We start from the raw sequence: 13,310 nt of genomic DNA on the forward strand, positions 1-13,310 counted from the left end.
TTTTCGGCAGGGCTTGGCACTAAGCCAGAATTCATTATCTTTCTTACGGTTGCGCATTATAAAATGAATACAGAAAGTCAAGGAGCACATGACCTACGAGTGGAGGCTGAGGGACTGGGCTTATTTAGTTTGCAGAAGAGAAGAGGGAAGGGTGATCTGATAGCAGCCTTCAACGTCTTGAAGGGGGCTCTAAAGAGCGTGGAGGGAGGCTGTTCTCAGTGGTGACAGGTGGCAGAACAAGGAGCAATGCTCTGAAGTTACAGAGGGGGAGGTGTGAGGAAAACCGCTTTGACCAGGAGGGAGATGAAGCACTGGGGTGTGTTACCGAGAGAGGTGGTGGAATCTCCATCCCTCGAGGTTTTTACGTCCCGGCTGCACAAAGTCTTTGCTGGGATGATTTAGTTGGGGTTGATCCTGCTTTAGGCAGGTGGCTGGACTCAATGACCTCCTGAGGTCTCTTCCAGCCCTAGGACAGTATGTTTTTCTGAAAAAAGCCCAACTGTGATAGAAAAGTGTCAGTTAAGCTCCAAAGTCTACACTACTCTGGGCAGGTAGGAAATGCCGGCCTGACAGCTGTTGTTGCCACATGAATTCAGTGCCTGTGTGCCTAAGTGTTGTATTCTGGGGTTTAACTGCGATAGTCGGTTCTGTTTTCACAATCAAGAGCTTTGCCTTTTTCAGCGTGAGGGACGGAGGCAGAATGAGGAGCTGTAAATGATCTGGCACTTCCTTAATTTGAAGTGTTTAACTTTCCAGTGAGTGACACTGTATAGCTTGAGCCTTCCAGCTCTACACTGCTTCTCTCTGCCTCCACGCCCCTGGCGACAGGGAGGAATCGATAACCAACTGCAGCTCTGTGAGCTTAGAGACCGGCAGGAACTCTGAGCACTTTGGTGCAGAATCACAGAACGATAGAATGCCAGGGCTGGAAGGGACCTTGAGAGGTCGTTGAGTCCAGCCCCCTGCCCAAAGCAGGATCTACCCCAGCTAAGTCATCCCAGCCAGGACTTTGTCAAGCCGGGACTTAGAAACCTCTAGGGATGGAGATTTCACCACCTCTCTCGGTAACACATTCCGGTGCTTCACCTCCCTCCCGGTGAAAGAGTTTTCCCCATGTCCAACCTGCACCTCCCCCTCTGTAACTTCAGATCTTTGCTCGGGTCGAGAACGCATCTTGAAATACAACTTGCAGGGAATCTTTCTGCTCCCGCACTCCTCCCCAGCCGCAGTTAGCAATGGAGAACCAGACGGAGGTGAAGGAGTTTGTTCTCCTCGGACTGACCAATCTCCCAGACCTGCGACATTTCCTCTTTCCTCCCTTCCTCCTGCTCTACATGACCAGCGTGCTGGGAAACTGGGCCATCATAGCCGTGGTGATGGCCGAGCCCCGGCTCCACACCCCCATGTACTTCTTCTTGGGCAACCTCTCCAGCCTGGACGTCTGCTTCTCCACAGTCACCGTGCCCAAGATGTTGGCAGGTTTCCTCTCTCAGCACCAGACCATCTCCTTTGCTGGCTGCCTGGTCCAGCTCCACTTCTTCCATCTCTTGGGCAGCAGCGAGTCCGTACTGCTGGCCGTCATGGCCTACGACCGCTACGTGGCCATCTGCAACCCGCTGCGCTACACTGTGGTCATGAGCCCACGGGCCTGCCTGCTCCTGGCAGCGGCTACTTGGGGCACTGGTTTTCTGCATGCCCTGATTACCACAGCCATGGCTGCCGGGCTACGGTTCTGCAGCTCCAACCGCATCCACCACTTCTTCTGTGACATCAAACCCCTGCTGAACCTGGCCTGCGGCAGCACCAGCCTCAACCTGACCCTGCTCAACGTCGATGCTGCAGTCCTCGGCCTGAGTTCCTTCATCCTCACGCTCTGCTCCTACCTCTACATCATCTCCTTCCTCCTCCTGAAGGTCCAGTCACGGGAAAGCAGGAGAAAGGCCTTTTCCACCTGCACCTCCCACCTCACCGTGGTGTCTCTGTTCTACGTGCCCGTCCTCGGCAACTACATGATTTCCTCTCCAGGTTTCCCCTCTGACAGAGACATGATACCCACCCTCATGTACAGCATCGCCACCCCAGTGCTGAACCCCCTCATCTACACCCTCCGAAATGACGAGGTGAAAACAGCACTAAAAAAACTCCTGAACGGGAAACTCTTCCCCAACAGGACTTGAATCAAATGAAAGCAGAAATAAACACAATCAAAGGGTGAGTCTGTGGACACTGGTGTTCTGAACCACAATACCGTTCAATGGGGTTTCCTCCAGTTTCTCATTACTGGGTTCACTGCAGGGCAGAAATAAGAGGATGTGAGAACTTGAATGTCATTCCTTATGGTGAAATGTTTGGATTTTCTCAGCGAGGTCGCTGCATTAGTCTGTGTCTTCACACAACAAACAAGCAGTCCTGTCGCACCTGAAAGATGAACAATATTATTTACTTGCTTTCGTGGGACAGAGCCACTTCTTCGCTCGGCCGGCAGCTCCCGTGATCTGGCATGACGCGAGTTAGCTGGACGGCCACTTACGATGCGCGTGGCCAAGTTTCCCACGGTCCCATAAAGTTTGTTTCCAGCCACCAGGCCTGGCTCTCAGTGTCTGTGTGGTTTCTTAGCTGTAATTTACCTCCAAACATCTTCCAAGAGCCCAGTGAGCCCTAGGCAATGTGCTAGACAATACTGACCTCCTCCTTCCTCTTCCTACATGAGCCTAAATCCCTCAGTCTCTCCTTGTGAGTCATGTGCTCCAGCCCCCCAGTCATTTTCAATGCCCTCTGCTGAACCAGGTCCAATGTTTCCATCTCCTTTCTCTGCTGGGGGCCCAGAACTGGGTGTAAAGCTCCAGATGTGGCCTCACCAGAGCCAAATAAAGGGAAATAACTTCTCTAGAGCTGCTGGAAATGCTTCTCCAAATGCACCCCAATATGCCATTAGCCTTGTGGGCTACAAGGGCGCATTGCTGACTCATATCCGGCCTCTCGTCCACTGTAATCCCCAGGTCCTTTTCTGCTGCACTGCTCCTTAGCCAGTCAGTTCCCAGCCGGTAACAATGCTTGGGATTCTCCCATCCCAACAGCAGGACTCTGCTCTCATACTTGTTGAAACTCATCAGGTTTCTCTTGGCTCAATCCTCCAGTTTATCTAGATCCCTCTGGCCCCTATCCCTGCCTTCCAACATATCTACCTGACCCCCTAGCTTCGTGTCATCTGCAAATTTGCTGCGGGTGTGTTCCTTCCCCTTATCCAGGTCGTTAATAAAGATGTTGAAAAATACTGGCCCTAGAATGATCCTTGGGACATTCCACTTAAAACTGAACTCCATCCAGCTATTGAGCCATTGACCACTACCTGTTGGGCTGGACCATCTAGCCAGCTTTCTATCCATCTTTCAGTCCATGTATCCAATCCGTTCTGCCTTAACTTATGGACTGGAATGTTGCGGGACACTCTATCAAAAGCTTTGCTAAAGTCAAGGTGTATCACATCCACTGACTTCCCCATGTCCACAGAGCCAGTTACCTCATCATAGAAGCTAATCAGATTGGTCAGGCACGACTTGCCTTGGTGAATCCATGTTGACTGCTCTTGATCACTTTCCCCTCTTCCAAGTGCTTCAAAATGGATTCCTTGATGATCCCCTCCATGATTTTTCCAGGGACTGAGGTAAGGGTGACCGGTCGAGAGTTCCCTGGATTGTCCTTCTTTCCTTTCATAAAGGTGGACACTATGTTTGCATTTTACTAATTGTCTGGGACCTCTCCTGAGCTCCACGAGTTTTCAAATATAATGGCCAAAGGCTCTGCAATGACATCTGCCAATTCCCTCAGTGCCCTCGGATGCGTTAGATCTGGAGCCAGGGATTTGTGTGCGTCTAGACAGGCTGGCTTCTGGGACGGATTCTGTTTCCCCCCCACCCACGCTCACTCTTTCCTCACTCACACAAGGGAAAGCTCACGTCAGAGAAAGCCATTTCTCTGACAAAGGAACCGCCTGGATCTCCCACACACTTATGGGATCTATGAACAATTTCTTATCCGCTCATTATAATCCGTATCGACCCAGAAGCTGCCCCCGAACAGCTTTTGGAAAGTTAAAGCACTGAAACCCAGCAGCGCCTGGACTGAGTGGAGGTTTTGTACCACAGGGAGGCCGGGGGCACTTACTGGGGCGGTAAAGGCAGTGGTGCTACAGTGGTGGCTACTCCCAGGGGCTGAGGCTGGGCAGGCTGTCCCTGGGCTCCAGGTAATATACACAAACCTGGAGGAGAACACGTCAATCTCCCTGGACACTCAGGAGCAGATTTAACAATAGCCGTCCTACAGCGAGGGAAAAAATCCAACAATAAGCTGCAAAGAGAAATTTCAGAGCTGCATTTCATTTGCAAATTTGACACCATCAACCAAGGGCTGAACAGAGACTGGGAGTGGCTGGCCCATTACAGAAGCAGTTTCTCTGCTGTTGATCTCACACCTCCACATTAGCTACTGACAATAGACCACTTGACTGAACTCACTTGATTTCTCCTCTCTTAATGTTCACAACTCCACATTAACTGCCGATGATTGGCCACATCCACCCTGACTGAATAGACCTTGTCAGCTCTGACCCTCCCTTTACTGAGCCTCCCTCTTTAAACCCTCCTCCTAACACCTCCCCCCCAACTCATGCATCTGATGCAGCGGGTCTTTGCCCACGAAGGCTCATGCTCCAAAATATCTGTTAGTCTATAAGGTGCCACAGGACTTCTTGTTGTTTTTGAAGAGACAGACGAACTCAGTACCTCTCTGAGACTTGAATCTGGTGTGAAACCGCAGGCCCCAACTAGCACCTGAGGAATCTCCTCAGAGTTGAGCTTGTGTAACCCGAACACCTACTAGGTGTGTTTGACTGTCCCTCTGGAGGCACCTAAACCACTCAGGCTTCATCTACCCTCGAGAGTTTTGTTGAGGTTTGGTTGACAAAACTCACGTTGCATCTACACACAAAATACATTCTGTCAACAGAAACTGTTGACAAAAAAGCTGTGTACGTGCTCCGGGGGGCCGTGTTGTCAGCAGAGCAGATCAAAAGATCCAGCCGCTTTTCTGTATAGACACGATCTGTCGACAGAAGTTTTGTGGGAACATCTCTTCGGACAGCAATGCCTGTGGGCAGATGCAGCTAGTGCAGGCGTAACCCCACAGAACTAGAGAAGGAGTCTCTGCACAGCCCTGGCTTTGAGCTCACGCTGCGGTCCTGGGTTCAAGTCCCCCTGTCAGTGGTTACACTTGCTCATTGGCTTCTGCATCTGACAGGTGCTAAATGTACACAAGCCCTGGGATGGGATGGGAGTGCTGGGCCAAAGAACCATCAACAGCAGGATGGGGGGAGTCCCTGCAACTGGGCCTGGCTGAATTCTGATGTCTTTGTAGTGGGGGACTGCCTGGAGCCCCGGTCACCCCCACAAGCCCAGTCATGCTGGGACCTCAAACAAGGCTCGGGAAGCTCACGTTTAAGGAGTAAAACTTTCAAAAGCATCCACAGGAGTCAGGAACCTAAAGAGAAGAATTTATAAGCATTTAGGCTCCTGAATCCCCTTAACTTCAGGTGCCCAGGGCTGAGGGACTCAAAGGCACAGAGGTGAAAGTTATGGGAGCTGGGAGCCTAAAGAGCAGTGAGGGTCTGGACCTGACACACTTCCAGAAATGGCCAAAGACACAGAGCTGCTTCTTTTGGCCCCCAAATCCCTATGAAAATCTGGTTTTCACTTTCAATAAGACTTTGGCTCACAAGTGCCTAAGTCCCTTAGGGCCAGGCTTCCCGAGGTATTTAGAAGCATGTATTGTCTGGTCCAAGAGCCCTTTGAAAGCCAACAGGGTATCAGCCTACAGGGAAACTGCCACAGGTGCAAGGGAAGGTGCAATTTTCGACTGACTAAGCTGCTTGAGGGCAGCTCTGGGTGTGGGACGCTTACAGCTGGGCCTGGTGAGCGTCAGTACCAGCGACTCGCTTCCCAGCAGCAGGGCTCAGCCCCTGCCGACAGGCAGCGCAGGAGACACCCGGCTTGAGAACTTGGTGGGGTGATTTATGGCTGTTCTGAGACCTCGTCACGGCAAATGGCGTTTCAAAGGCTCTGAAGCGGCAACACTTTGAATCTCAGCATCTACTGACATTAAATAACTCCTAGACTCACCTGGGAGGAGCCGTTTTCAGGGCAGCACCACCTCACTGCCACGGGCAGCCCCAGTGAGCTCCTGTGACCTGCCAGCCCCCTGCCTTGAGCTCCACCCCCTGCCATGAGCCCCCCAGATCTCCCAGCTCCCAACCCTGATTCCTACCTCCATCACCCCCTGCCCTGGTGCCTGCATCCCCACACTCAGTCCTCCCCACACCTCCCTGCCCCCTCCACACCGAGCCCTGACTCCTGCTCACCCAAACACCCTCACAAAGCTACGGGCCTGAGCGATGCCGGGTGTGATGGGGTTCTGGGGTCCCCCAAGCTCTGCACCCCGTCCGCAGGCAGAAGAGTCTCTCACTTAGCAGGAAAACAGCAGGTTTATTAGCCGACAGGACACAGCATCGTACAGAGGAGTCAGTACAGCCGGCAGAGACAGCCAGTCCCATCCATGTTGGGGAGAGGAGGCCCCGAGGGGCCCCCAGAGCTGGGGCCTGGCCCCCTCCTTTGTCTCTCTCTCCCTCAGCCCAGACTAACTGCTTCCAACTCCCAGTTCCAATTCAAACCCCTCAGGCTCCACCTCCTCCTTTGTCTGCAGTACAAAGGTGTTACCTGGTCGTCAGGGTTACCCTCAGCAGGACCCCACACCCTCTGTGAGCCACTCACATACACACAGGTATCCCCCACTCCATCACACCGGGTGCATCCCAATACATCCGCAACTGTGAATGCTGCGCAGGCCAGGAGCGTATCAGCCCTGGAGTCTCCCGCGCTGGAGGTTTTCAGGAGCTGGTTGGACAAACACCTGTCAGGGAGTGTCTGGATAATCGTTAGCCCTGCTGTGAGTGCAGGGGGCCGGCGCTAAGTGGCCTCGTGAGGTCCCTCCCAGGAAATATTTTCAGAGGGGGGAATGCGTAGGAACAGCGCCTGAAGGAGAACAAATGTATTTAGGACATATCGACCCACGTGCTTCAGGGCACAAGGAAACAAGGGTCAGGAATATTTCCCTCCTGGTCTCTAGCATGGATGGAACTGACCCAAAATGACCATGAGCCTCGGCTGAGCTCACGGCCCCTTAGTGCCAGGCGTCATAGGGTCACACGATGGGAGGCAGAGCCTGCACTGGAGAGCTCCGGGCTTCTGTGCACATCTCTCCTTGAATTTCAGTGGCATCTGGGCCTCTCAGGTCGTGGAACATCTCAGGTGAAATAGACAAGTTGGCCAAACACCTGGAGAGAGAGTCATTGTTATCGCTAAGATGGCGACGCCTCCGAAACCAGTGTTATCACTGAGCGCCGCAGCACAGACCAACTGCCCCATGGTCCAACAGGCGTTTCACTGCAAGTGTGATGTAGTGGGGGGATACGTGTGTGTATACAGGGGGGCACTCACAGAGGGGGGGGCTCCTGCTGAGGGTAACTGAGGCGACCAGGTGACACCTCTGGGCTGCAGACAAAGCGGGAGGTGGAGCCTGAGGGGTTTGAATCAGAACTGGGAGCCTCCTCTCCCCAGCATGGATTGGACTGGCTGTCCCTGCCTGCTGTACTGACACTTCTGTACGATGCTGTGTCCTGCTGGCTAATAAACCCGCTGCTCTCCTGCTGAGTGAGAGTCACTCCTGCCTGGGAAGATGAATTCCTTGAGTTTGGTGTGGTTCTCCTCCTGGCTTGGCTTTCAAGCTCTTTCTTTTGGCACTTCGGTCCATTTTTTTCAGCCAATGAGGGCAAAAGTCCCATTTAAAAAAAAATCTAGATGTGTTTCAAAATGTGCTTTTGTTTCAGATAGCTAGATAGAGAGCTAGATAGGCAGATTTCGTCTGTTACAGTACTGGTCCTTCCATAACCCAAAGGATTATTTAGCTCCATATGGATGGAGAAGGTTCGTTTTAGAAACATTGAGCTAATGGTTCTTCCCAAGGCCTCTTTCACCTGCGTGTTCCTCAGGCAGTAGATGAAGGGATTCAGCACAGGGATAACAAGGGTATAAACGCAGACACCTCTTTGCTCTGGGAAAGAGATACTTGGGTATTGGTCTGGGCGAACGTGAAGGTAGGAGACCCATAAAATACACTCACAGCCACCACGTGGAAGGTGCAGGTGGGGAAGGCTCCGCCTCTGCCCTCGGCAGAGCCAATCCTGAGGACGGTGGAGCTGGTGTAGGCGGAGGAGATGAGAATGGCTGTGGAGGTGCTCACGAGGATGAGGCCAGATGAGGTGAACAGCACCAGCTCATTGGTGTCTGTGTTGCTGCAGGGGGGAGTTCGCAGGGGTGGAAGGCCACAGGCAAAGAGATCCCTCTCGCTGGACCACAGAAACACAGGGTGAAGGGGAAGACTGGCTGCACTGTGCAGTTTATGACCCCACAAAGAGAGGAGCCCAGCAGCAGCTCAACACAAACCTGCTTGGACCTGGCGATGGGACAGAGCGGGCGGCAGACGGCAGTGCACCAGTCGCAGGCCATGGCTGCCAGGATGCAGGTCTCTGCGGCGACACAGACCCTGAAGAAGAAGAATTGGGGGGTGCATCCGCTGGAGGAAATGGGTTTGCTGCCTGCTAGGAACGGCGCCGTGGCTTTGGGGTGATGGTGGAGGAGTAGCAAAGGTCTAAGGATGGCAGACGGATGAGGAAGAAGTGCGGGAGGGGGGCGCGGGAGGGATGACTTCAATGAGGAAGGCCACAATGGCGTTTCCCAGCCTGGTTACTGTGTAAATCACCAAAAATGCCACCAAAGGGCCGAACTTTGGCCCTGGACCACTTGCAGCCCCAGCAGGGGGAGTTTTGTCAGCGCTGTGCAGTTTCTGCCTTTTGCTGGCTCCATTTCCTTGGGAAGCTCTCTGGCCACGTGCCCTGTGGTGCCACCAGAGCCCCCCGCTTTCGGTACCCCTGTCACAATCTGGTCTGCTGCTGTCCGTGGGACCACCAATGTCAGCAACTGCTGAACAAGGCCATTAAGGGGTCACGTGCTTGTGACTTTCCATTGCTGCCTGGTGCCCCTGAAGTCAGGGTCAGTTCTGTGGCTGGTTTCCGTGGGAAGAACAGACCTTAGTGCAAACCGAATGTGGACGCTGACTCTTGTCCTCACATCTGCCAGCTCCACGCCCTGGTCCCTGAGCCAAGAGACCAGCTCTCATGGCCAGCTCACGCAGCCACTGCAGTCGACAGGAGACCGTCCCCCGACTTGGAAGGATGTGGGTCAGGCCCTCGATGTCTCAGAAGGGGCCAGACAAATGCCCACCGAAGTCCATGGCTCAATGGAGGTCAGAGCATCCAGACCAGCTTGATGTCTGGCTACACTGAGGCCCCTGAAGCTGCAGTGATTTACCCAGCTAGGATCAGGGCCCCCCCCCCGACCCCCAGTCCCTCTCCCCCTCCGATCCCAGTTCCTCTCTGCCCCCGACCCCCAGTTCCTCTCTGCCTCGACCTCCAGTTCCTCTCCGTCCCCCAACCCCAGATCCTCTCCATCGCTCATCCCCAGTTTCTCTCCGCCCCCACGACCAGTTCTTCTCTGCCCCGACCCCCACTTCCTCTCCGCCTTGACCTCCAGTTCCTCTGCGCCCCCCAACCCCAGTTCCTCTCCGCCTCGGCCCCCAGTTCCTCTCCACCCCCCAACCCCAGTCCCTCTCTATCGCTCATCCCCAGTTTCTCTCCGACCCCACGACCAGTTCCTCTCTGCCCCAACCCCAGTTCCTCTCTGCACCCAATCCCCACTCTCCACCCCACACCCCCAATTCCTCTCCATCCACCGACCCCCAGTTCCTCTCCATCCTCCACCCCCACTTCCTCTCTGCCCTGACCCCCAATTCCCCTCCACCCCCCAACTCCAGTTCCCCTCCATCACTCACCCCCAGTTCCTCTCTGCCCCCACGCCCAGTTCCTCTCTGCCCAGACCCCTAGTTCCTCTCCGCCCCCAAGTCCAGTTCCTCTCCACCCCAACCCTCAGTTTCTCTCCGCCCACAACCCCACTTCCTCTCCACCCCCTCGACCCCACTTCCTCTCCATCCACCGTCCCCCAGTTCCTCTCCACCCCCGACCCGAATTCCTCTCCGTACACCGACCACCAGTTCCTCAGCCCCAGGGCAGGATCAGCCCCCCATCTCAGCCCCAGGGGAGGATCAGCTCCTGCCTTGGCCCCAGAGCAGGGTCAGCCCCTGCCTCAGCCCCAGGGCAGGATAAGGCCCATGGCAGGATCACCTATCTCCTCAGCCCCATGGCAGGATCAGCTCCCTCCTCAGCCCCAGGGCAGGATCAGCCCCCGCCTCAGCCCCAGGGTAGGATCAGCCCCTCCCTCAGCCCCAGGGCAGGATCAGGTCCTGTCTCTGACATCAGAACACCCCAGAGCCTGCGGGACTCCCTGCTACAGGAGGGGCTGGGTGGGGAGAGGGGGGCAGTGGGGAGTGGGAGGGGCTGGGGGCTGGCTGGGGGGCACCACAATTATCCCTCTTCCTTGCAGCTCTCTGCTTGAGACCCGCTCCCCTGGCCCCTGGGAGCTTTCCCTTTTCTGAGCGAAAGGAGCCCAGGTCTGTCCGGCTCCCCCACAGCTCATGTTCTCTGCACCTTCCACCAGCCTTGTGCTCTTCTCCGCACCTGCTCCCCCTTCTCCACAGCCTTCTGCAAATGTGGGGCCAGCCCTGGGCACGAGCCCCACGGAGGCTGCTCAGCGCAGAGCGGGGGGAAGGAATTGCTGCTCCTGGCTGGCTCCCAACACCCGGCAGTGCCGCCCACAAGCAGGTTGGTGCTTCTGGCAACAGTCTCACCCTGTTGACTCCTCTGGAGCTTGTGCTCCGCTCTGAGCCCAGATCCCTTTCTGCAGGACCCCTCCCTCGACGGCCACTTCCCCGGCTGGGTGTGACACGGATTGGGCCTTCCTCAGGGGAGCACTTTGCACTTGGCCTTGTTCAGCTTCACCCCATTGACCTCAGGCCGTTTCTCCAGAGTGCCCAGATCATTCTGAGTTACGACCCTGTTCTCCCTCCCAGCTTGGTATCACCTACAGATGTAAGCAGCGCACTCTCCACGCCCAGATCCACATCGCCGAAGATACTGAGCAGAGCCTGTCCCAAAACAGACCCCTGCAGAGCCCCCCTTGTTCTGCCCTTCCAGCAGGGCTGTGACCCATTAATAACGACTCTCTGAGAATGGCTGAACACCCACCTTACAGCAGCCCCATCTAAGTTGTATTTGCCTAGTATATTGATAAAAGGATATGCCAGACGATATCAAATGACTTACTAAAGCATAGGTACACCACATCCACCCTTTCTCCCTTGCCCACAAGCCTTGTTATCCTATCACAGCTATCGGATTGGTTGGACATGATTTGTACTTTACATATCCATGCTGGCTGTTACCCAGCCTCTTATTTCCTTTCAGATGTTTCCAGATGAATTCCTTAATTATTTGCTCCATTATCTTTCCTGGCACAGAAGTTAAACTAACTGGTCTGTAACTTCCTGAGTTGTTTTTATTTCCCTTTTTTGTCAATGAGAACATTTTTGCCCTTTTCCAGTCTTCTGGAATCTCTCCAGACTTCCAGGACTTTTCAACCATGAAAGCGAAAGGCTCAGATACCTCCCCTTTCAGCTCCACCAATACTCTAGGAGGCATTACATCAGGTCCTGGTGACCTGCAGACATGGAACATTTCTAGGTTATTTTTGCCTTTTTCTTTTTTTATTTTATCTTCTAAACCTGCCCCCTCCCCACTATGGCTCACCACGTCAGGCATTTCTCCATCCGACTTCTTGGTGAAGACCAAAATAAAGAGGTCATTAAGCAGCTCTGCCATTTCCAGTTTTCTTGGTATTGTCCCTCCCTCCTCACTGAGCAATGAGCCTACCCTATCCTTGGCCTGTCTCTTGTTTCTAATACATTGCTGGTGCTACAGCTGACCCATTCTTACCTCCTTCTGTGGCACACGTCCTCAGCATCGGACGCCCCCGCAAACCTTTCCCTGTCAGCATCCCACATCTCATCGTCAGCAGCAAGGGGGTAGTAAGGAAACAGCTTCACATAATCTGACCTGGGAAGGACATGGCCGGCAGAGGTGAACCTGCTATGAAACATCCCTCCTTGGACGCTCTGTTTTCCTTTGAGATTTCCAATTTTGGCAGTTGAAAATCAGGACCAGACTTTGACTAAACCTGTTCCTCTGGGCTTTCTTTTTTTCCACAAATTATAAATCCAGGGAAATTGTTCTACCTTTCGTATTTTAAAAAAATATAGAAATTTAAAATTTTGGGGTAAATTGGCAACAAGAGTTTCACTTCCCAATTTCCCTTCACCGGGACCCCCAGCCTAATTTTGACTAACTCAACTTTTCATGCTCTAATTTCTCCAGTGGTGAGAAAAGCTGCTCTTCTGTAAAGTTTTTCTCAAGGCTCCTTTCACCTCTTTGTTCCTCAGAGTGTAAATTATGGGGTTCAACACTGGAGAGACAATTGTGTTCAACAGGGAAATCAATAGGTCACTCTCTGTAGTGGAGCCAAAGTTGGGCACCAGGTAGGTGATGAGGGCCGTTCCATAGGACACAGTCACCACCATGAGGTGGGAGGAGCAGGTGGAGAAGGCTTTACGCCTTCCCTCCGCAGATGGCAGCTTTACGATGGTGGAAATAATGCGGACGTAGGACAGGAGTATCAACAGGAAAGGGCACAGGATGAACAGAACTGTTACCATGAGACCTACAATCTTAATCTGTGACGTGTCGGCACATGCCATACTCAGTACTGGTGGGAAGTCGCAAAAGAAGTGGTGGATGCGGTTGGAGCCACACAAGGGCAGGCTGAAGATCCACATGGTCAGAGGAACTTCCACCGAGATGCCAGAAGCCCATGAAGCCCCCGAGAGCATAGCACACACCCGGCCGCTCATGATGGTCGTGTAGTGCAGGGGGTGACATATGGCCACATAGCGGTCGTAGGCCATGGCTGCGAGGAGGCAGCATTGTGTGAGGGCCATAATGGCATTGACGTACATCCCCGCTGCACAAGCTGCAATGGAGATGGTCTTTTCCTCCACCAGGAGGTGAGCCAGCAGCTGAGGGACCACACTGCTGGTGAAGCAGATTTCTGATGCAGACAGGTTCACCAGGAAGAAATACATGGGGGTGTGGAGGGAGGGGCTCAGCTTTATCAGCAGGATAACCAGCAGGTTCCCTG

General features: G+C 53.8%; 1 protein-coding gene across 1 annotated transcript; it reads left to right on the forward strand.

Annotated features, from left to right (window-relative positions):
- Positions 1–1,235: 1,235 nt before the first annotated feature.
- On the forward strand, positions 1,236–2,177 carry LOC142005017 (olfactory receptor 12D1-like). The gene has a single exon (XM_074982696.1). It carries the CDS (start codon positions 1,236–1,238, stop codon positions 2,175–2,177), a length of 942 nt encoding a protein of 313 aa, XP_074838797.1.
- The last annotated feature ends 11,133 nt before the right edge of the window (positions 2,178–13,310 follow it).

The sequence above is a fragment of the Carettochelys insculpta genome, chromosome 32 (genome assembly GCF_033958435.1).
Source record: "Carettochelys insculpta isolate YL-2023 chromosome 32, ASM3395843v1, whole genome shotgun sequence".
Classification (NCBI taxonomy): Eukaryota; Metazoa; Chordata; order Testudines; family Carettochelyidae; genus Carettochelys; species Carettochelys insculpta.